The sequence below is a fragment of the Rissa tridactyla genome, chromosome 8 (genome assembly GCF_028500815.1).
Source record: "Rissa tridactyla isolate bRisTri1 chromosome 8, bRisTri1.patW.cur.20221130, whole genome shotgun sequence".
Classification (NCBI taxonomy): Eukaryota; Metazoa; Chordata; class Aves; order Charadriiformes; family Laridae; genus Rissa; species Rissa tridactyla.
Window position 1 is genome coordinate 18,902,665 of NC_071473.1, and position 23,647 is coordinate 18,926,311.

The 23,647-nt window shown below is 48.6% G+C and overlaps 2 protein-coding genes across 8 annotated transcripts in view; one reads left to right on the top strand and one right to left on the bottom strand.

The window, feature by feature from the left end:
• IFT140 (intraflagellar transport 140) overlaps nt 1-10,890 on the top strand; it is a 90,936-nt gene extending 80,046 nt beyond the window's left edge. For all 4 annotated transcript variants that reach the window (XM_054212266.1, XM_054212265.1, XM_054212268.1 and 1 more), the window contains 12 exons: nt 301-478; nt 3,204-3,394; nt 4,490-4,585; nt 4,948-5,080; nt 5,172-5,315; nt 5,713-5,841; nt 6,058-6,240; nt 7,207-7,413; nt 7,635-7,847; nt 7,931-8,097; nt 8,448-8,589; nt 10,681-10,890. In XM_054212266.1, coding sequence (XP_054068241.1) covers nt 301-478; nt 3,204-3,394; nt 4,490-4,585; nt 4,948-5,080; nt 5,172-5,315; nt 5,713-5,841; nt 6,058-6,240; nt 7,207-7,413; nt 7,635-7,847; nt 7,931-8,097; nt 8,448-8,589; nt 10,681-10,890 — 1,993 coding nt within the window. The remainder of the gene's footprint in view (nt 1-300; nt 479-3,203; nt 3,395-4,489; nt 4,586-4,947; nt 5,081-5,171; nt 5,316-5,712; nt 5,842-6,057; nt 6,241-7,206; nt 7,414-7,634; nt 7,848-7,930; nt 8,098-8,447; nt 8,590-10,680) is intronic.
• TELO2 (telomere maintenance 2) overlaps nt 430-23,647 on the bottom strand; it is a 29,723-nt gene continuing 6,505 nt past the window's right edge. Inside the window, exons 9-20 of one of the 4 annotated variants that reach the window (XM_054212275.1) lie at nt 23,176-23,264; nt 22,040-22,150; nt 21,366-21,451; nt 20,967-21,058; nt 19,865-19,981; nt 19,327-19,398; nt 18,606-18,776; nt 17,829-17,920; nt 16,938-17,037; nt 16,475-16,539; nt 15,724-15,839; nt 430-1,776 (exon numbers count right to left, since the gene is read on the bottom strand). In XM_054212275.1, coding sequence (XP_054068250.1) covers nt 1,769-1,776; nt 15,724-15,839; nt 16,475-16,539; nt 16,938-17,037; nt 17,829-17,920; nt 18,606-18,776; nt 19,327-19,398; nt 19,865-19,981; nt 20,967-21,058; nt 21,366-21,451; nt 22,040-22,150; nt 23,176-23,264 — 1,119 coding nt within the window. In that variant the 3' untranslated portion in view covers nt 430-1,768. Of the gene's footprint in view, nt 1,777-10,909; nt 12,682-15,723; nt 15,840-16,474; nt 16,540-16,937; nt 17,038-17,828; nt 17,921-18,605; nt 18,777-19,326; nt 19,399-19,864; nt 19,982-20,966; nt 21,059-21,365; nt 21,452-22,039; nt 22,151-23,175; nt 23,265-23,647 lie in introns of those variants that run through there. The other 3 variants (XM_054212274.1, XM_054212273.1, XM_054212276.1) reach the window with 3 other exon arrangements.

The window sequence follows — 23,647 nt, forward strand, 5'->3', positions numbered from 1 at the left end:
TGTTTATATACGGGGAAACGTAACTGCCTTTGCTTACACGTTGGTGTACAACAAAACCTGGGATATTTCCTTGAGGCTGTGGGCGTTCAGCTCCAGAACTAACCGTTATGTCTGAGGCCTATTTCTGTTCCTCTTCAATCTTTACACAGCAACTGGAGTCGCTCTCTTATATCCAGCAAGTATCCGACGTACTGGTGGTTTGTCCTGTCACACTCCTCTTCCCTTGCATCTCCCCTGCTCAGCACCCAAGCCTTAAAGGTGACACTGTAACGCCTCTCCTTTTTTTCCCGTTTCTCGCAGCGAGGCTGTCTGGGAGAACATGGCTCGCATGTGCGTGAAGACTCAGAGGCTCGATGTTGCCAAAATTTGCCTTGGAAAAATGGGTCACGCGAGAGGAGCCAGGGCGCTGAGGGAGGCTGAACAAGAACCGGAGCAGGAGGCCAGAGTGGCCATGCTGGCCATTCAGCTGGGCATGCTGGTAAGCCCCGCCGACCCTGCGCACCCGGGAATCATAGAATCGTTAGGGTTGGAAGGGACCTTAAAGATCATTTAGTTCCAACCCGCCTGCCATGGGCAGGGACATCTCCCGCTAGATCAGGTTGTTCAGAGCCCCGTCCAGCCTGGCCTTAAAAACTTCCACTCGCTTAACTAGGGGGAAAAATGAGAAACTGATCTTTTTTTTTTTTTTTTTTTAAATGATGCAAAAACCTTGAAGGGGAGTAAAACCCATTGCCCGGTTTCCAAGAAGTGACGAAGACTAGTTCTGACAGTTATTTTCCTGAAGCTGAGGTTGTCCTGGGGAAATGGGCATCTCCTTCAGCATTGCGCAGCCCCGTGCTGCGCGATTCCTGCGTGACACCGAGCGGGGGAGGCTTGGCAGTCCCCTGAGCCCCCTTCTTCTTCCTCAGAGAGCAGATGAGAATGAGCGTGGCAGAATCTGATGGCTGGAAATAAGAGAACCAGGAGCCATAGCTGCCTAAGGGCAAATTAATTTGTCTGTTTTCTTAACTGTTGTACAGAATTTATGTGGGAGTTTTACTCCCCTTTGAAAAATTGCTGAGTGGAGGAAACTGCTGAACGAAGGAAACATCTTTTAAGGATGGTCTGTGCGTGAAACGTTAAACAGATAACCTGTTTTCTTGGGGCGTAATTTTTCACAGCTTAATCATTCTAGGTTTGACTGGGTTAAAAAAACGGATGTGCTTTAAAGTATTCCAGCTAAAATGTTTCAACAAACGTATTTTAAGGTCCAACATGGGAAACGCAAGTTCCATTTTGACATGCTTGTTTGTAGAGTGAAAGGCTAAGGCTGTGTTCTGGCCGAGAGTGAGGGCTGGCTTAAGGCATTTAAGCAGTTTAGGCAAAATTGATGTTTCCTGCGGGGTTGGAGAGCTGCCGTTGTGCTGTCCCAGGGATGCCTGCTCTCCTCTGCTCGCCCACATTTCCATCCCGGCTTCTCCTGCCGTAAGAGCCGTAACTCCCAGGTCACGCTCTTCTCCCCGTAGTCTGGCGCATGGGGCGACTGGCCCTTGGATCTGTATCTGGAGCCCAACCAGGCAGCAAATACACACCGAAATGGAGCTTGTCTTTCTCATGTGTCTCCATTGCAGGCTGACCCCTCTCCCCTTGATCACCAATAGAAGGGAGGTCTAAACCAGGTTTGAGATCAGCGTTATCGCATGGATTGAAAACTGACCGGAGCGCTGTTGATTTAGATGAAGGATAGGAGGATGTATTCCACTCGGTTTGCCTTTATTTAGTGTCTTCATCAATGATCTGTAAGAAAAGCAGAGATTTTTAGAGTGGGAACCATAAAAGATCCAGGCATATGAGCTGTAAGAGGGGAAAACTGGGAAAGCAGAATTGGTGCAATACGCCGCAGTTCATAGGAAATCAGGAATTAGAGAAAAAATGGCAAGGTGCTCTGACAGCAAAAATCTTTTTGGGGCTGCCTTTGAGGAGACGCCACATCCCGGGGCTTTGATTTGATAATTTCTGTCTATGTATTTGTTGCAGCTACAGCTGGAACATTGACTTCCACCCTTAAGTAGCTCATTACCAGAAAAAAACACTGATGAACTGGAAGAAGTTCAGAGAAAATCAGGACAAATTGTTAAGCTCTTGAAAAGATTTCACAGGCAAGGGAATCTTTAAGATGGCCAAATAATTAGAAGTTGGCTTAAAAAGGTGTTTAGCAATCTACAACTATTTGAAGAGCATAAATGCTACAGAGATAGAGTAATTATTCTGAGTTGAAGAAGAAAAGGAAAATTCAAACTAAATGTTTGGAAAAGCTTCCTGGCAGAGAAAGCTATGAGGCTGGAAAGTGTCAATATTCCTTCTTTGGGATATTTAGGTCTATTTGGAGAGGTGGAGGGGAAACGTAGCCAAAAGAATGCAGTCCTGTTGCTTTTTTTTCAGCTCATACAGAATCATAGTGCAGGCCTCTTGCATCTCTACTTTCTGTGCTTTTTTGCATTTGAAACAATAAGAGACAGAAACTATTTTTCTGTCTTGGACAGATAATCTCAATTTACTAAATATAGTGTTCAGCTGGACAGCAGTTGGGTGGAGCAGGAAAATGCTCCTTCCACGCGAGTACCTCTCAATGCGCAAAAATAGTTGTTCCAAATTTGCTCGCCCTTGCGTCAGCATCGGCAAAATCCTCCTTTTCTAATTCTGTCTTAAATTAATAGCCTTTATTCCCAGGAATGGATGGCATTTATCCATGGGCAGCGTCGCTACCTCTGAGACCTGCTCGGAGGTTGCAGGGAGTCCCCTGGCACATAACGCCTTCTTGCCAAAACCCCTTGTGCCTGGGACCTTCTCCTGGACCATCTCCTCTGGGTAGGCGGCGTGGCAGTCAATGGTAGCCCCACATGAGCCTGTCTCCCCTTTCTGAAATGGTTTACGCTCCTGATGACAGCGTTTAATTGTTGATGGCTTGCTCATGTCACCCCCGAGTTGATACTGTACAGTAAATGCCAGGATCTGAGTGCTTTTCTTATTTTCACATAAACATCCTGTTTCCCAGTAATGTGCTATTCCAGGCTACGTATATTTAGTTGGTTAAACCCCCTGCCTGAATTGTTACTTTAATTGCATTACAATGACCTGCGCTAATAAACTACTCTGAAGTGCAGTAAGGACACCCACGAAACGCCGGTTGGAGCTAACGAGGTGTTTGTGTGCTCTCCTTCCAGGAGGACGCGGAGCGGCTGTACAAGGCTTGCAAACGCTACAACCTCCTGAACAAGTTCTATCAAGCCTCAAACCAGTGGCAGAAAGCCATCGAAACAGCTGAAGCTCACGATCGGGTTCACCTACGCACCACGTACTACAACTACGCGAAGCACCTGGAGGCAACCGGAGAGCACAGCCTTGCGCTCACCCAGTAAGCACCAGCCTGCAGTACCCAGGGAACTGGGAGCCTTGTTCTCCTGTGAAGACTGGGGACAGGCTAGGAGGATGTCTGGGGATGACTACTAATAATTAATTAAAGTCTTTTCCTGTTTCTGGTGCTTTCTATCTCATGGAGTGAAAGCATTGTTACAATAAACTTCCCAGCACCCTCCCAGGCTAATAAAGCTTAGCGTCAGGAATGTTGAGTGTCTTGTCGGGGCCAGTAGTTGAACCCCACGAGTATCCAATCCCGTACTTGTCTCTGGAAGACCACTGCCCTCTTTTCCTTCCTTTTCCATGACAAAACCACTTGTTTACTTCTCCTGAGAGTCCCAGGCACAACTGCTGTGGCAGAATTTAGTCTGACTTGGGTGCTTCTGGCACTTGGTCCTCTCCTGTGAGTGACGAGTCCCTAAAGAAGCCAGGGGAGGTGATTTTTGTGTGTTGTATTTTTTGTTTGAAATCTTGGCTTAACATGAGTTTTGCCATAGGAAGCCTCATGATGATGATGATGATGATGATGATGATAATAATAGATCACTTCTGTTCAGAGTCAAAGTAGAGCTCTGATGTGATCAGACTGACCCATTAGATGATCATGGTGGGCAGGGAGGTGAGGAGAGACTCTAACGGTGGCTGGTGGCCTAAGTGCAGCGATCTCCCGGTGGTGGAGAAGAGGCCGAGGTTGCAGTGGATGGCAGAAGGACTGGGCAGGATGAGCAGCCCAGGGCTCTCGCCACCTTTTCGGCCACTTGCCCGGGGATGTGCTTGATGTTTGGGGAGCTTTCTGGGATATTTCTTTGGGCCATCACTGACGCTTTTAAAGTATTTACTTTCCGGTTGATCACATTGCCTCCCTGATTTCAGGTGCCTTGCTGAACCATTGAACTTTTTATTTTTCATGGTGCTGGCAGACTGCAAGTGGTCTCACAGGGAACCTAATAATACAACCGAAGCAGTGTTACCAGTGTTGTCACTCTGCAGCTGTCGACCAACATGAAATGGATTTATTTTTTTTTTTTACACAGGAAGTGAGCTAACATGAAGGTAGTCATTTCACATCTAACACGGTCTGTTTTCTCTACAGCTACGAGAAGTCAGACACGCATAGGTTCGAGGTACCTCGAATGCTCTCTGAAGACTTACAAGCCCTGGAGAACTACGTCAACAAGACGAAAGACAAGTCAGTGCTACGCTTGTTCTTTCTCCCTGGTGGGACTTTCAGGTCTGAAATACAGCTTGGGAAGAGAGCCGGGAAGGAGGAATGTGACTTCTCTCAGCCACAAGTTCAGCCCCTGCTCGAGCCCTTACGATCCTCCTACAGCTTTTCAGAACAATGCTACGTCTCGCTCAAAAACTGCCACAGTAGATATCTAGGCTGACCTCCCTTACAGTGCAGGCCTTTTAATGTCATCTGTCAGCTGGGGTTAAAGCCTTGCCTGCATTCTAAAAAAATATATCGAGTTTTGAGTTCAGTATCTCTAGGAGTGAAAAATGCAGTCTCTGGCAATTTTGTTACAGTAATTAATATTGTTGCTTTTCCAGGAGCCTGTGGAAGTGGTGGGCACAGTATCTGGAGAGCCAATCAGATATGGAATCTGCGCTGAAATACTATGCGCTGGCTCAGGATTATTTTTCCCTTGTCCGTATATACTGCTTTCAGGGCAACATTCAGAAGGTAAGGCAGCCCGCTCCCATCCGCTTCCAGAGACTTCTCATTCCTGGGATGGGTATGGGCACAAAGTAAAGCTGTATGATTTCCTTCTCAGGCTGCTGAAATAGCAAATGAAACGGGGAATTGGGCAGCATCGTATCACTTGGCGCGCCAGTATGAGAGTCAGGATGAAATCAAGCAGGCTGTTCATTTCTACACCAGGGCCCGGGCATTTAACAACGCCATCCGCTTGTGTAAGGTATGCAAAGAGGTACATTTCTGTCCAAAAAGCAAAGTAGGATTCTATCCTTTGGCAGCATACAGAACGCCAGTGGTACAAGTTATTTGTGCCCATTCTCTCGTGCAAGACGCTGCTTGCTCATGTACAGCCCACTGGGAAGGTGCTCCTGGTTTCTGCCTGCATCATTAAAGCCTTGGATGTACAGGACGTTATTTTCTTGTATAGCTCAAGAGAAAACTGCCTGAAACGAATTATCATCGTTGCAGCTCAAAGGTACTTGGGTTGAGTATAGGTTTTACACAACAGGGGGTCGATGGGCTGCCAGGGGACAGTACCAAGCCGTAGCCTTGCCAGAAGGCAGAAGCATGAAATCTGTTTGCTGCACGCCTAGAGCCAAATCTTTGCTTCTGAACAGGAGAACAATCTCGATGATCAGCTGATGAACCTGGCTCTTCTGAGCTCTCCTGAAGACATGATAGAGGCAGCCTGCTATTATGAGGAAAAGGGGGAGCAAATGGACAGAGCCGTCATGTTATACCACAAGGTAAATGTCTTTTTAGTAAAAAAAATACCAAGCTTTAAACTGAAATAGTTCCTACAGCAGAGGATTTAATGTTCTACTACAAAAACCCTGTAGTTTTTACTATATGTACTGTTTCTTAGTCATTTCTTCAGGGTGGGTAATTAAGCCACTTTAGGGTATCTGGTAAACTCTGCGGTGTTTATTCTAGTCTTTAAAGATTCATTCTTAATTTTGCAGGCAGGACACTTCTCCAAAGCACTGGAGCTAGCCTTTGCCACGCAGCAGTTTGGGGCCCTGCAGCTAATTGCTGAGGACCTGGATGAGAAATCAGACCCAGCCCTGCTAGCCCGCTGTTCGGATTTTTTTATTGAACACGCTCAGTATGAGAAGGCAATGGAGTTGCTGCTGACAGCCAAAAAGGTGAACTCCAGCTTCTCTGAGCCTTCCATGTGCTGGTAAAGAGGAGCACGCCGTGTGCGTACGTGCGTGCACATACGGTTATCTTTGTTGGTAAACAGATAGGTGGGGACATCTGTAAGGTTTGAAGCTTCAGCTCATGCCAACGAGTCGGGGGTGGTAGCCCACTGGCTCAACTCTAAAAATGGATTCCTGACTTTTTGTCTTATTTCTGGCTTAAAATCTGCAGATTTTGCTCTCTTGGGAAAAGAAAAACTCCTACTCTCTAACATAGTTGGAGATGGGGAAATTAAAACATCATCAGTCAAAAAACCCCGATGCTGTCCCTCTCGTCATAGCACCAGTGTAATTAAGGCTCTTCATTTCGTACCTAAACTTTTATGCATGTCTCCCTTGCCCTCATTATTGTGCTCACCAGAACAGTCCTGTACCCACTGCCCCTTAACGAGCTCCTATGTCTTACTTTCTTCCATGTTTTGCAAGGGTACGGCAGCCCTCTTCCAGACTAAAAGCTATTGTATATTCTACTCATAATTTGTTCCTATACGGGGAGTAGCAACATGTTTAGCAAAATCTTTTAAATGCTTGTATTTATGCCAAAAACCTGAATATAATCAATCATGCCTAATAAATTATTTGACTCGCGTCTCTGAGAACATTGTGTTCAAAGAGACAAAACGGGTGAATCTTCAGTGCCACCCTGGCATCCGCTGGGGAAACAGGTGAGAAACAATGGTCTTCATGGAAGAACAAACGCGAGCTTAGTGAACAAAATGAGACAGCGTGTACTGGAACAGGACGTGATGTTGGGCTGCTTAACGACACAACAGTGTTCTAGACCAAGCACCCCCAGCTGCTGGCGTTTGTGCCTTCGGGTTGCTAATTTCTGTAGGTCACACCACAAGCAACATGAAGTACCACAATCGCATTTGCAAACCTCACTTTTTGGTGCTTTCTCACTTCCTTTAGTACCACGAAGCTCTGCAACTTTGCCTGAAGCAGAACCTGACCATCACAGAGGAGATGGCTGAGAAGATGACCGTCTCGAAGGGCTCCAAGGACTTCTCTGAGGAGTCCCGGAAGGAGCTGTTGGAGCAAATTGCCGATTGCTGCATGAGACAAGGCAATTACCACATGGCGACCAAGAAATACACGCAAGCAGGGAACAAGCTACAGGTCAGCCTGGATGGGTAGAAAAAAAGCTGAAGAGGCTGAGCCGATTACCTTTCTAAGATGTCTCAAAACAAGGGTGTTTTGAGTAGTAAATCTCGGAACGGCCTTTATACAGTAGGCTATCCAGAGGAGGCTTCCTAGCCGTCTTGGCATAGCTTGGGCTTTTGCATTCACAATGATATTTTTTCCCCCTCTTCCCCCGTACCCCCGCTTCCCATTCCTAGGCGATGAAGGCACTGCTGAAATCTGGAGATACCGAGAAAATCGTCTTCTTTGCCGGAGTTTCCGGACAAAGGGAGATTTATATCATGGCAGCCAACTATCTACAATCCCTGGATTGGCGTAAGGACCCCGAGATTATGAAGAACATCATTAGCTTCTATACCAAAGGAAGGGCCCTTGACCTGTTGGCGGGTTTCTACGAGGCGTGTGCTCAGGTACATCCCCCTTCCCTGCCCGCTCAAGGGGTTTGGTTTGTTAGCTCTGGAGCAAGACTTTCATCCCATTTCTCCTCTTGCAGGTAGAAATTGATGAGTATCAGAGCTATGAGAAGGCACAAGGGGCGCTGACAGAAGCATATAAGTGCCTTTCAAAAGCAAAGACGAGAAGCCCCCTGGAACAGGAAAGCAAACTCGCCCATTTGCAAAGCAAGATCACCCTGATTAAACGATTTGTCCACGCGCGGAGGTGAGCTGCAGCATTCAGAGCATGTGAGGCAATGGCAGAACTAGCGTATAAGAAGAAAAGTTGTACTAGTGCCTACAGTTTGACAAATAATTTGCAGACTCTCTTCGAAAAGCTGCTGTTACGTTTTTCTAGCAGAGAAAACATTATGTGTTTTTATTATTTTTTTTTAAAGTGCTGTTTACATTAGAGACAAAAAGGCAACCTGAAATACAAGTGCAGTGACTGAGACAGGTGTAGCTCTGTCCAAAAGGCAATTGTGAAACGTAACAACCGTAAAACAAAAATAATCTTCCCCCAAGCTGAACGCTCTCTCCCAGGTTGTTCACAGTTTGGTTTTGCTCTTTTACTAGAGTTTACTCTGAAGATCCCAAAGAAGCAGTCAGACAGTGTGAACTTCTCCTAGCTGAACAAGATTTTGACAATGCCATCCGCCATGGCGACATCCTGGGACTTCTGGTTGAACATTACGTACAAGCAGAGGAATTCCGTATGGTAAATTAATTCTTAATTCTTACAGTCTACAGAGCCCGTATTTTACATGCAGCAGTGCAGCTTGGTAAAGCACAGTTATCTCATACAGGAAGACCTTCCATAGGAGAGGCTTCTTTACAGGAGCTGAACTGCTTAGCAGGGTGTGGTAGACCTCAGGAACTATATCCAAATCAATATATTTTTCATTTCATGGGACTGAAAGGAGAAAAAAGAAAGCTCACAGGACACAGAGCATAAATAGTGGTGGATTCTTAAACATTCCCCGTTATTAGAGAAGAACAGAAGGGTCTGACTGGGTGCCTGTCTCAGATCCTCCTGGAAACTCTGCTAAGGCGCATGGAAAAGCAGGAGGTGATCGGTGACAGCCAACGTGGCTTCACTAAGGGCAAATCGTGCCTGACAAATTTGGTGGCCTTCTGTGACGGGGTCACAGCGTTGGTGGGTAAGGGAAGAGCAACCGACGTCATCTACCTGGACTTGTGCAAGGCATTTGACAGTGTCCCACACAATATCCTTGTCTCTAAATGAGAGAGAGATGGATTTGCTGGATGGACCGCTCGGTGCATCAGGAGGTGCCTGGATGGCCACACTGAAAGGGTTGCGGTCGATGGCGCAATGTCCAAGTGGTGACCTATGATGAGTCGTGTTCCTCAGGGGTCGGTACTGGGACTGGTGCTGTTTAATATCTTTGTTGGTGACATGGACAGTGGGATTGAGTGCACCTTCAGCAAGTTTGCCAACAACGCTAAACTGTGTGGCGCAGTCGGTGCTGGAGGGAAGGGATGTGCCATCCAGAGGGACCTGGACAGGCTGGAGAGGTGGGCCCGTGTGAATCTCAAGAAGTTCAACCAGGCCAAGTGCAGGGTCCTGCATGTGAGTGGGGGCAATCCCAGGCACAAATCCAGGTTGGGTGGAGAAGGGATGGAGGGCAGCCCTGAGGAAAAGGACTTGGGGGTGCTGGTGGATGAGAAGCTCAACACGAGCTGGCGATGTGCGCTGGCAGCCCAGAACCCCCCCGCAGCCTGGGCTGCATCCCCAGCAGCGTGGGCAGCAGGGTGAGGGGGGGGATTCTGCCCTTCTGCTCTGCTCTGTGAGACCCCCCTGCAGTGCTGCCTCCAGCCCTGGGGCACCAACAGCAGAAGGACACGGAGCTGTTGGAGCGGGGCCAGAGGAGGCCCCGGAGATGCTGGGAGGGCTGGAGCCCCTCTGCTGGTGAGGACAGGCTGAGAGAGCTGGGGGGGTTCAGCCTGGAGAAGAGAAGGCTCTGGGGAGACCTTGGAGCCCCTTCCAGTCCCTAAAGGGGCTCCAGGAAAGCTGGGGAGGGACTCTGGATCAGGGAGAGGAGCCATGGGACGAGGGGGAATGGCTTCAAACTGGAAGAGGGGAGATTTAGATCAGGTATTTGGAAGAAATTTTTCATTCTGAGGGTGGTGAGCCCCTGTCCCAGGTTGCCCAGAGAAGCTGTGGCTGCCCCATCCCTGGAGGTGTTCAAGGGCAGGTTGGAGGGGGCTTGGAGCAACCTGGTCTGGTGGGAGGTGTCCCTGCCCAGCGTGGAGAGGGGTGGGGTGGGGGAACAAGATAGTCTTCAAGGTCGCTTCCAACCCAAACCATTCTATGATTCTATGAATTACACTGTACTTCATTTGACACCTGGCCAAAAAAAAAAAAAAATTGTTAAATTTATTTTAATTTGAGGAAATGATGAATCACTGCAGGGCAGAAGTCCCACACACCCCCAGCGTTTGGAACTAACTGGTAACCTGCTGCTATTACGACACCTAAGGATGCAAAGTGCAGGTTTCTCCAGCTGTGCTGATTAACCTTCTCTTTAAGGGGGTGTTTCGACAGCGCTTCAGCTATCAGGACGTAAACCCAGCCTTTGAGACGCCCTTCTTTTTTTAAACAGAAAAAGATAGAACTGACACCAGTCGCTGTGAAAGGGCATCATTTCAGCAAAGGCTACAATTCCTGCCTAAGTATTAGCGCCCTTCAACACCGAGCTGCTCCCCAGAGCTCAGCCCTCCACTAAAGGGATGCTTTTCCCCCTTGTGCGCCCCCCCCCCCAGCAGTGATCTCTGTGCATTACTTTAGGCTTACCGGTACCTGGAAGAGATGCAGAAAAGAATTCCACCCGCCAACCTGAGCTACTACGTGACTCAGCAGACCATCGAGGCAGTTCACCGCGGAGCGGGCGTTCCCCTAAGCCGAAGCCTGGTTTCAGAGCAGCTTCGCCATGGCAGCGTGGAGAACAAGGAGGAGGAGGAGGAGGAGGAAGTGGCTGATGAAGTGGAGGACCCCTGACGACTTACACTTACCAAATGCCAAGCTGACTTTAATACTAGGTCATTTATTCTGTCCTCGTCAGGGATCACATATCGGTCAATAGACTGCCGCAACAAGGCTTTTTGGTTATTACCAATAAATTTATTTTTCCTGTTTGTACAAGCAACAGTATTATCTCAAGCACTACATACAAAGACTCACATGTTTATCCTGTACTGAAGCGGTTCTTAGTATTTTAATAAATTTGAGGGGAAAAAAAAACAAACCCAAAAAACAACAAAAGCTGCATATTGTTACTTCAGGCTTTTTTCCAAGTACAGAAAAGAGCTGAGTAACTGAGGTGGAAACTCCTGAGTTGACAAAAATCTTCCAAGTACAACTTTGATTTGCTAAGGTGCGAAGTGATTTGTCGTTCCCTAGAAGTCAGAACTTTTGAAAACAATCTCTGTCCCATTTGGGCAGGAGATTGGCTAAAAGTCCGTCTATTCCCCTGCTGCAGGCTGAAGGGAGACTTCCCCCAGCCCCAGGCAGGGCCGCGTAGGTTCGAGCTACCATCTACAGCAACCTGCACCAAAGCTCAGACCCATGCAACAGCTGGGGTGGAAGGGACCTCCAGAGGTCACCTGCTCCAAGCCTCCCTGCTCACTCCGCATCGCTTTGCGCCAGTGAAGCTTCCTTCTCCCTGGGAAGCTTCTTTTCCAAACACCACAGTTACATCAAGCTGCTCCGTACGAGTCAGATTTTTTTTTTTGGGATGCAACTTTCTTCCCTGGCACAAGTAGGACTGTGAGAAGTGAAGCCCCCAACGTAAGCGACCAAGGTTCTGCTCACTCATCAGCCTGTCACCCTGCCCTGGGAAGGTGTGCTGATAAAGCCGCTCTCGTACATGTCACACCAACCAGCCCGTCTGCTTCCAGTCATTTTTCTTTTTCCCCTTTTTGTGACTTGCTTCAAAACTCGGGGCGAACATGAAGTTCTTAAATTGTAGGCTTGCAGGGAAGAAGGCCAGGGGGGCAGATTGTAAGGCCAAAATCTGGACATTAGTTATCCTTTAATAGAAACTTATTTCTGTACTAAGATTATACAAAAAAAACATTCCTGCTTTGTTCCTGCCTAACCACAGCCCAGCTCTAGCTCGAGCCTTTAAGGTTTGTCACATTTTTCCAAACTTCAGCGTAGCCCTGCAGTTCTTACATCTCAGCTGCGGCGTCATTCCCTACACAGTGTCACCCCTTTGAAGGGCAGACCAATAACTATTCCGCCAAACGCTGACTGCTAGGAGACACGGCAGCCTTCGTTAAGGGCATGTCAGACTTCGCCCTGGGAGGTACGTGGCCCTCTCCGGCCCTCCTGTTTTTCTGACAAGAAGTCTGCTGTGAGCTCTTCCCTGTATTTTTAGCAGAGCGTTCCAACCTGCCAAGGTTATAAATAGCTGGGGGTGGGGGCTGGGGAGGCGCGGGGAGGATGGCAGCACTGGCCTTACCTTCCTGCATCTGTACACTCCGTACCGGATAGCGATAGCTCACTAAATTGGCCTCCACTACAAAGTCCAGATGTCAAGTCAGGTTCGCTGGCTTACGGCTCTGCACCCTTCCCCCCTTCTTCCTCTTCCCCAGCCAGGTGACTGCTGAAGAGGCCCCGGCAGTGCCTGCACGCAGCCAGCTGGCAGGAGCGGGAGGCAGAGCTCATGTCTTTTACCCCTCAGCTAGGAAGGGACAGTTTGGAGTTTCTTTTTCAGATTCTCCATGAGTAGCAGGTTCTGCAAGGCCAGCCTCCTGCAGTCCCCATCTGGATCTTTCTCCACCACATCTGTAAAAGAAGCAGCCACTGTTAGTTGCAAAAAAAAAAAAAAAAAAAAAAAGGGAAAAATTGCCATTCACCTAACTCTTCTCTACTGTTTCACTGACCAGCACTAAACGCAGCAGCAAATGCAGCCACATCTGGGCTGGACATCAGCACTCGCGGGAATTACGTTAAGAGCAGAAGGCAAAGATGCTCAACCCTGATCACTCTGAGCAGTGAGTTTAGCTGAGCCCTGACGGTCACGTGTGAAAACGCTCGGCTCATTCTTGTAGCAGAAACAGGCAGTTGGGATCAAACACTATTGAAAGCATCCGCCCTTGCGTTCCATGGGATAACCGCTGTGCCGGAATTTGTGCTTGTGCCCCTGAGCTATACATAACCTTTCTACAGCTTATCTACTAGCGTGAATGCAGTCTGCAGTTAGAAATCCACTTATTCAAAAGCCTCCAGTTTCCGTTCTGCCAATTCCTGCAATTTAAACAAGTGCTCGGTGCTCCCTCCCGGAATCTGTGGTCATGCTGCCCTTCAAATGGGGGAAAGAAAGAGGCAGGCCCCAAATTTCAACACGTTCTCCGTTCCGAGAGATTAGTCTGGTAAACCAGTCATGCTTTCACGCTTTCTGCGGCATGTAAGGGAAGGCATGAAGCTGCTTCCAGCAGCTGTTATTTCAGGGGCCCTTAATGGGCCTGCAAAGTAAAAACCAGGATGCGCGCAGGATGTCTGAGCAGGGGGAGCCTGGAAGAGCAGAGAGTCCCTGTGAGGATATCCTGTACGCACAAGCAGTGTGCTCGGAGCCCAGTGCTGTCAGCCCAAACACATGACTCACTCCCATGGAGTAGGGCTATTTATAACCTCAGGGAGAGCTTCGCGATGGCATTTCCATACTCCCTCTAGAGAAGGCAAAAAGGGGGAGGCTACGAGACGGCTCAGTCCAGGCTGAAGAGCTGAGAGACTGATGCTGGCACTGGTTCTCATTGCCACGAGCGTGGACCTTGAGCTGCAGCACTGAACGGGAGGCACAAGGCACCGAAGTATCACTCTGGTCCTCACAAAAGCCAAACTTCCCTACGACATAGCTCTACAGTGCTTGCAAGGCGTGGGGAATTCCCTCCAAGGCAGCTGCTGAGGAATCAAAGGAACTGTTTCCTAGAAATGTTTAGGTATTCCCTCCCTCCCCCGGGAAAGACGAGGCTACTCAGCAGCAGGTCCATCATGGCACTAAGGGCAACGAGGGACAAGTAGGAGGTGGCTCCTCGCCTCCCTCCCAGCTGGAATGTCCCAAAACACCCACGAAACAGATGGTGCCACGCCAGTGACTGAAGTAGTTTCTTACACCACACTGCGAGCGCTTCCTAACGGGGAACAGCTCTAGTTACAGCCCAAAGGCTGAAGGGCAGGAGCGGTCAGCCGTGTTGGCATGGGGAAGGACAGCACTCTGCACGGACTGTGAGACGGTAACAAACCGGAGCAGATTTGTAGATTTCTACTAAGTGCTTCGCGGATAACATTTTCTAGTTCCTCATTGTGCTTTAGCCACAGCAGGAGAAATGCAGATGCTTTAAGCTGAAACCCAAGGTGGTGACACTCGTCCTGGCCGAGAGGCGCGGGAGCGGGCGGCCCGCATGCCTGCCCGCGTGTCATTTTCCCCAGCTACAGCAGCAGACCTCGTACGTGACACCTCTTGCAAATCCCAGCTGGAAGAGTCACGAAGCAACAGCAAGTCTGCTCAAAACCATGATTCAGCCACAAAAGTAAGTCTCCAGTGACTGACTGCAGCTGCTGGAGCAGCCCAGGGCCTCCCTGCCACAGCGGTTTTAACAACTGCCCTACAGCAAAGAGCAAAGGCACAGCCCAAGGAGCTGCCGTGTTTCGGGAAGCAGCTCTAGAAGGATGCGCAAGTTTTCAGTTGCACTTAAACCGTATGCGACCAGATGTGGAGCCGAGTCACATTCTTCAAGGTTTCTGAACGGCTCCAAGAACAGTTTCCCCTTCTCTAAAGACACACAACTGTGATCATTCCCTGCGCTTATTCCCACCGGGATCCACCATGCGATTTTCATGCAAAAGCACTACACATAAAGAGATGGCTACTACACTGCCTCCAGGCACGAAAAGATGCTACTGGCTCTGTTCTCCTCCTCCTCCTTCCCAAAATAACTCATTAAAAACAGATTACGCAGACCTTCACGCTGAAAATACATTTGTAACATTCCTGGAAAGGCTCTACTCGGTAATAGCAGTGTTAACTGCAGAGACAAGCAGATTCCTCAGAGCACACCATGTCATGGGAAAAGTGAAGTTCTTGGCCCCACAAGGCAGCTCCCTTCCCTTTCAAGGGCACGGAGCTCCACAACCTGCGAGGCTCAGAGGCCGGCTGTGTCAGTGCCGCTTCCTGCCTGCTCCCCGTGGGAAGGCAACTCACCAGGAGTGAGAACAGCAAAGGAAACCAGCCCAGGGAGTCACATGAGCTCCACTCAGAACGCAGCGGGGGCTTCAGAGATACAAAGCGCGCAGCTTTACTTCCTCTTGTCCTTCCAGCCATACCTGACCCCCCGACTCGCGCAGTTCCAGCCCACCAGGACCCAAACGTAGCCGGCGTTGCCGTAAGGTGCGCTGGGTGCAGCGTGCAAAGCCGTGCGCTGTCTGTCCCAGGCTGCACTCCCCACCAGCAATCAGAAGTTAGGAGATGGGGCCACGCTCTTCTTCCTCCTATTTTTAGCACTAACAAAATCCATCTTCTGTGCGCATGGTGTAAATGGGCCGTACACGCCGTGTCTGTTACCGCTAGTTAAAGTTGCTGCCTGCATGTAATAGGCAATACGGTGGTAAGTTCTGCAGCTTCAAGAGATGGGTGGTTGCACATTTGGACAGAGACGCACAGTCTGGTCTGGTATTTGCCCTAAACTTACAGGCAAGCAATAAATACGCTTATCATGCAAATCTCTGGCGCACGCCATCAGGACTTCGCTACTACCATCACAGAGAGCCGCGGCACAAAGACGGGACCACTAGCCAGAAAAGCACTGGCGTTACACCACCACGTCTCACCTCCCAGCCAGGACTGAGCCTCCAAAAGCTCTTCTGTCACGTCTTCCAGGAGACATTCTGCAGGGACACTGAGGAGCACCGAGGAGATACAGGACAGAAGACCCTGGCGCACATACCTGTTGGAGAAGACTGGTTAGAGCCTGCAGCTTTGCGCCCTACCTTATATTTCCTCACATCACAGGCTCTCCAGATTCAAATGTTTGTGATTATAATGACGTTTGCCATATTCCGACTGGTCTGGAGCGTAACCACGCAGCAGCTGGCAGAGCGGCCACATACAGAGCCCCTGCCACACTGTGGCGCAGGGACTCTCGCGTAATTCACAGTCCTGGACAAGCCTGAGATCAAGCCAGAAACTGGACGTTTACAACACTTTGGCTACTTGTCTTTATTTCTTTGCTGGGCTGAATGCTGGAATCGCATCTCAAGTTTTCTGAGCATCCTGAGTAAATAGAGATGAAGCTATCGCATGGACAGTTGATGAGTTTTGTCATGCGTATTGGTCACGTCTGCACTGCCACGCTAGGAGACACTACCCGAGTTCGTATGTCGGCCTGACAGGAAAGCAACGCCTTCGTTACGAATTCTTGCAATACTCGGTCGTAAGAACACAAGGCTGGAGGAGAGCACAGAGCTAACGCACTGTCATTGACACTCTCAGTCGGGTGCTAGTCTTGGACAAAGACAAAGCACGGCTGGAGAGCGGTTCACAGATGATCTTTCAAAACGGAAGCGTACAACTACAACTCACGAGTCAGTGTGGAAACGCAGAGCCCAAACAAACTCCAGCAGCGCCTTTCCCATTGCGGTAACTGCCTGCAAAACAGGATGACAAAAACTCTGAATACCTTCCCATTCACACCACCCTACAGAACGGGCCTTTGAGACGCACTGTTGTGCACATCATGATTGCAATTAACTTTATTTTACAGATGAGGAAACTTAAGCAGTAAAGTGAAATGATGTGCCCGACCTCCCACAGAAGTTGACAGTTCTTCTACCAGAAGCAGCAAAAGATAACCGCAGGGGTGTCTGAATCCCACAGCTCCTTTCTGACCGTTTTCCCTCAGCCCTTTTTGCAACTTCTCAGCCCACGTGACTCAAACGTGCCGCCTGTCCAAGCGCAGCAGGCCCCGGCGCACACTGCAGGCACCTCTGAGCTCCCAGGCTGGGAGCCTCTGCTGCTCCCCGCGAGCTCAGGCAGCATTTCTTACCATGGTGTTAACAGCCAAGTACATCAGGATAGCTAAAGCGTGGACCAGTCTTCCAAGGACAAAGTGATCTTCCCCCAGGAGATCAAACGTCGTCAAAGGCCTGCAAGTGCAAGATAGACAGTGCTGTAGCAGTGAGAAGGCTGCTCAGCGCGTGTCTTTGGAACAGTCAGGGTGGTTACGCAGGGTGAACTGTCCCCAACAAGCCTGAATCCCTAAAACAAGTCATTATACAGCCATTCCCAGCTTAACACAGGCCACAGCTGTTTGTTCTCGTCTTTGCTCCCAGACCAGCAATAACTATCCCCTACTCTACAGCAGGTATCACTCCTTCTACCAACAGTCTTTACTTAGAAACAACTGTTCGCAAAAGCTGCACCACTGCCATACTAGAAACAAAGCGTTAAGACTGGTATTACAAGATTCTTGATCCTCATGGAATCTATTACTCAGCCTTCCTTAGGTAAGCAAAGACTTAAGCGATTGACAACAAACGTGGTCACAGTCCAGGTGACAGAATTAGCTTTGATTAATGACTGCAGTCCGAGTTCTGCGGTTTTCTGTGAACCTCCCAAGGCAGAGCGTCAGTGAAGACAACCGGTGTACTGCCAAAATCATCCGCCTGGGCACCTGCTGACAGGTAATTCTTCATAACGTGTCTCCGCTTCTGCAGGGTCTTACATATTCCTGCCCAACAAGACTTCACAGGATAAGTCCAAGAGACCACAATCCCCTCCTCTCTAAGCTTCACGCATGAGCCAGGCACCAGTGAGGCGTCACTGGACTCCCCCGCAGCCTCTGGGCTTTAGCCTGCTGCTCCAAGGCAAGCAGAACACGCGGAAGAAGCTGACTCTGGCAGCTGCCAGGCCCACGTCCCAAGCTGTTCACACTCACCTGTCAAAGTGCTGAATCAACGGAAAAAAGAAGTGCCCAGCAACAGAATTGAACTCATTTGGGCCGGAAGCGCGTTCCACTTGAGACTGACCCTGTCCAAGAGAAAAATGAAGTCTAGACACAAGATGCAGCATCTGAGTCTTCCCCTTCACCGGACACTCCAGACTACGAGTCCCCGGCAGCCACTGTCAGGCACTGCTTGCCGTACACCTTATGGGCACTAGTTTCCAGACTGGATGACTCACTTCCCGCTTCAGATCCTCTCATACGTGTGAGTATTTCAGTACAATATAGCTCAGGACTATTGGGTTAGAGATAAGAAACATGAACATGCAAGGGATAGAGGAGTTTTGGAAAGCAAGTTCTCCAGGATGAACCACAGAAGAGTTGTGGGAACGAGGAAACTGCCATCAATTTATCTCCCTGAAAAACAGGCAGGCTGGGAAAGTCCAGCCCAGGAGGCAGCTGGTCTGGTGGAGGAGGCTCTGGGATCCGTGCGGTGCAGTCACAGCTCCCTGCAGCGGCCAGACAAGCTCAGAACAGCAACAACTACCCCTCAACACAAGGCAAGGAGTTCCAGGTTTATTTTCCTCTCCCTGCACCAAAAGATTCAGCCAGATACTAAGATAAATTTAGATTTGAAGTTATACAATCTTTCCTTTGGGTTGGGCAGCTATTGGGACAGGTATTTTGCTCTTTCCAGACAGAACAACAGCAACTCCTAGCGTCCCTATTTCTGCTGGATTTGACGTTAGTTTGTTTCTGCCCTGGCCTCACCGTAGCAAATCTCCGAGTCTTGTTTTTGATCCTCTCATCAACAATTTTTCTCCAGTCCTTAGAGCTGTCGCTTCCAGGAAGGAGCTGGATACAAGGTTTCTGGGCATCAGAATGCTTGGTCTTCCCATGGGATTTGGGATAGGACAGCTCCTGAGCAGCCAAAACCAATACCTAGATGAAAAAGAGGGAGGGGTTCTGTTAAAAAGAGGTAAACCCTGCACTAGGGAACAGTTAACAACAGATACCGGCACCCAAACTGATGGGAGGAAGGCAGGAAGGCACAACAGGTTTAGAACGAAGATCAGCAAGGTCACCGATGCCCAACCAACCATGTGGCTCCGAGGTACTGACCACACGTGGTCACTTAGCCCCGAAACACAACAGTGGCTCCTCCTTCAGACACGGCGAGTGAGGTAACGTAGAGGAGCCCAGAAAGATCGCCGTCTTTCAGAAACTGAACAGACAGACTGATGGCACGTTAGAAGACAGTGGCTTCTCCTAAGCAAAGGACCATCGTATGTTTTGCATTCCATGGGGAAGGATTGCTGTGGCAGGGTTACGAACAAGAGCGGAATGCCAGGCACAAATACGAACGTAAGAGATTCCCATGCCTCTGCCTCCTCCTACGCGGAATAAAAGGTAACCCCTTATATCTCAGGGACTCAGCACTAGTGCAACAAAGACACAAGGGAAAGTGGGAAGAAAAGAGCAGAGCACTTACATCAAGGATGTCCACGCGCTGACGAAGACTGTAGTTCAGAGAGTAGAACTGGGAGGTCAAATACTTTGCTACCTGTACAGAAAGATCAAGGCGTAATGAACACAAACCCAGGCTGGAAACAGCCTTCCCACTCATTCTAAAAGCACTCCATTTCAGGAGAAATGGGCGAACAGGGGAAACTCAGACCCTTCCATTTCTAGATTCTCGCAAAGTAAGTAAATGACAAATGAGACTTTGCCTTTCTTCTCTCCCTCCTATGCAGAAGTGCCCAAACAACTGCCGTGGCAGCTTTGGCACTCTGAAGGAGACCTTACTGCGTCCTTTCGATACTTAAACGGCACTTATAAGAAAGATGGAGAGAGGCTTTTTTACCAGGGCTTGTATTGATAGGATGAGGGGTAAAGGTTTTAAACTGCCAGAGGATAGATCTGGACATAAGGAAGAAATTCTTTACCCTGAGGGTGGCGAGACACTGGAACAGGTTGCCCAGAGAAGCTGTGAATGCCCCATCAAAAGGAAAGCAGTAAGAGGGACTCACGGGTATTGGATCTGTGGTTAAAATAGCTACTTGAGCTCTCTGACGGAGCTCCACAAAGCCTTCAATGCAGGTCTTCTCCTCCAGATGCAATACTATTTTTGCCAGCTCCACGCTAACCTGCTCAAAATAGGAAAAAAGGAATCAAATCCCTGCAGGTGTCTTCTTTCTCACAGGATTTACACAGCAGCATCCCTTTTCCATTTCTAATGTTTAAGCAAAGACAACGAGGGTATGGACTACAGGCAACATGTCCGTTGCTCGGGAGGGAGAGAAAACACATTTAAGCGAAATGCCATGGAGACACATTTCTCAAAACACTGAACAAACCCCTACGCTGATTCCTCCGTCCACATTCACTTTTGCTTTTTGGACAAGTGTGGCATCATGAGGTGGGTGGATTGTGACTATAACTAATGGGATGAAGGGCACAGTACCACGGCCCAAGCCCATCCAGCTCAGCGTCTGATGAGCAGCAACAGATTGCCCAGTGTCCACCAGACTACAAACACCCCTTCCCTTTCTCAGCTGGGAGACGCCTGCATCTCGGCCACCTGCAAGTGTTCACTAACAAGTGGTGGTGAGCACACCTCACACCGGCGACCTTGTCCCAAGTTCCTCTCACCTGAGCTTTCCCTCTTGACCAGTGCAATCCAACCACTCCCCCGGAAGACATTCTGCTGTACAAGCAAATAGGGAAAGTCCATTTGATTTTATCCCCCTTTTTATTGGGGAGTAACAATTAAATTAAATTTCAATTCAAAATCAATTAAATCCAAAATCAAGATCAGTTGGTCTGTGGAATTCATGGCCACTCCGTAAACGACGTTTCTAATGATTTTTCTGCCCAGCGCAAAGCACGGAGCTTCCTCACGCTACGGGCAAGTGCTACGTGCAATGCATGTCGTGTTCAGCGCGGGAGCTGCTAAGTGCCATACTGCTGCCAGCACCTTCGCTTGCTTCTTTGCTCCCCTGTGCCCTGCAGCCTCACACACACTGGCCTGGCCTGGCCTGCTGCTCTGTTGGCATGGCTAGTCTCCTCACGAGGGCAAAGGCATAGTTCCCGTACCACCGCCCACTGGTAACTTAGCTCATACTACTTCACCTCTCTCGTTGCTGCTGGATTCTTTCGAACCAAGCTCTCAAGAGCCTTGACGGTAGCTTCCCATTTGTCCACATCTTCAGAGCCTGTCAGGACTGAAGGGGATCAAAAGACAAACAAAAGCTGTTATCAGAACGTCTGCGCTTACGGTTGGCATGTACCCCCAACTTTTTTCTGCCAATAGCTTGTCTTGGCGTAGGCAGGTACCGCTGACTCAGCGCACAACCGACATCAGGAACTACGTTGAAACTACTCAGAAATTACAGTTCGACACTTGAGCCCAGGTTACTGAAATCCTACGGCTTCTTCAAATTAGCTCAGAAAAAGAAAATAAACCTACACAGAGACCACTCTCCCCAAACCAATAAGAAACAGATAAAGACTCAGCCCAAAATCTCGTACCTTCAATACAGTCCCGGATATACACAGGAGCCTTAGTCTTCAGTTCTTTATCCTCTGACATATCGTAAGGGATGAGATCATCATCACTGTAAAAGGAATAAAAGCAGGAGCTAGACCATGGGGTACAGATGTTCGTCCTTTCCCCAGCTATCCACACAAAAGGGAAAGAACCAGTACGCACATTCTCCTAACGCTGTCGCTCTTACTCATGCAGCAGCACTGCTCGGGAAGTTCTATCAATTACTCTGAAGCTCAGTGAAAGAGCACTTCTGTAACCAGATCTGGAACTGGATCTCCTGGTCAAGCGCAGGAAGGAGTCAGGGGACCCAGAGACTAGAAGCTGATTCTTGAGATTTCTTTATATATTGGTAAAGTGACAGGATAAGACAGGTCCATTATTAAAATGGGTAGATACATATCCATAATGCCAGGAAACACGCATCTAATTTAAATGGAATAAATACAATGGATGTACATGACACGGGCACTGCTCAAATTACTGACACACCTGAGTGCCACTTCCTACACAAAGTCCTATTCTGCTGCACACCACTCGGCTGGACAAGCTCAGAATGCACAAGATTTGCCAAAAATGCAACTACTAATAGGTCCCTTCTCCCCTCTTAAGAACCTGCCATTTATTTCCCATTTCCTGCCAGGTTCTTGCCCCTTACCTATCAAGCTCAGCATCCGACTCCTCCTCTGGCTTCACAGGGGCTGCTGGATGTGATTTCTTGTTGCTTTCCAACTCCCCTGGCAGCGCAGCATCTGTTTTATCATTCCTGCTTTGAGGAACAAGAAGCATTAAAACCCATGAAGTAACAGTACTTATTCACAAGCAAGAAGCCACTCGCACCATCAACCCTTCCTGCTGAAAAAGAGCAGCAGGTAATTATTTCTGCTGCAGTCTCCCACCTAGATTGGCCAACACACGGAACAAAGTCTTGGGAAGGTGAGGGGAGAGAAAAGAAGCAGAATCTCTTAACAGAAGAGCAACGGATAAGAAAAATAAAGCTAGCTAATTTGCTGTGTTCCCCCTGCACTAACCTGTACCTAGGACTGCCAAGGACAGCCTAAGTGTGATGACTGGATCACACTGGTCTGCACCGCATTCGAAGCTGTGAATGAAACTGAACACACGGGGAAGAAACATCTTTAACCATTGCTAGTAGGGTGAATACAATAATGGAGAAATTTTTTTCTGTACCTATTTCTGTGGACTTTGGCACATCCTTTCAACTCTCTGCTTCTCAAATACTCTCTATGCTGATTATGCCCCTAAAATGGGTGCAATAAATCTTCCGTATTTCACTGGAGTGCTGGACCGCTTCATTTAATAATAACATGAAACGTGTCGTTCATCTGCTGATAAAACTAAGTGCTTCAAAGGCCAAGAGCCTCAGCAGATGCTATGGAAGTCGAGAGCACCAGAGGACCAGTCTTTAGACTGACCGATGTGCTAGATTTTTGTTACTGATGAATGGGCTGGGGGCATACGGCCCAAATGCCAGGTTTCCCAGATGCGAACAGAAAGGCCCATCTGGTTCTACGCAGGGGCACATAAGACCCCTAGAAAACTGCAGCACGGTTTCAGCACATGCAGCTATCAAACAAGCAATTTTAATACATACCACCATTTGAATTATGAACTTAACATAACCACACTGCACTGTAAGCATAAGGTGCATTATAATGCTTAAGAATACGGAAGACATCTTGAATACTGCATATAGGTCTAGCGGGTGACTCAAAAAAAAGGTATGGAGAAGAGCAAAAGATGGCATGGAGATGAACGGTAGCAATATCTTACTCATCATCCCGAGGGCCGGGGACAACACAGAATGGTGGAGTCTGCACCAGAAGGGACTTCAGTTCTCTTGCTTCATCATCTTCTTCATACTAGACAACCAGAACAACAGTTACTGCACAGTCATCTGCTGGCAAATACGCCCAGCATTCAACATCTGACCCTTCTGCCGTGTGCAAATGAAGACTGAAAAGGCAACGCGACATGAGGCGTGATGCAGGCTTTTAAAGAATCAATGTGATTTAACCACATAATTCTTACAAACTCTACTGGAAATAGCAGAGCACACATCCCCATGTCAATTTGGAAAATCTCAACTTGGAGCAGGCCTTCCCACCAGGTCAGGGACTGAATGTTCACCGAATGTTCACCACTGGTTTAGGTCTGACGTTCCCTCCCAACTTCCACAGGTCAGACTCCAATTCCCTCATTTAATATGATAAGCGTCTAGTAATCCTTTATTATCGTCAGTTTA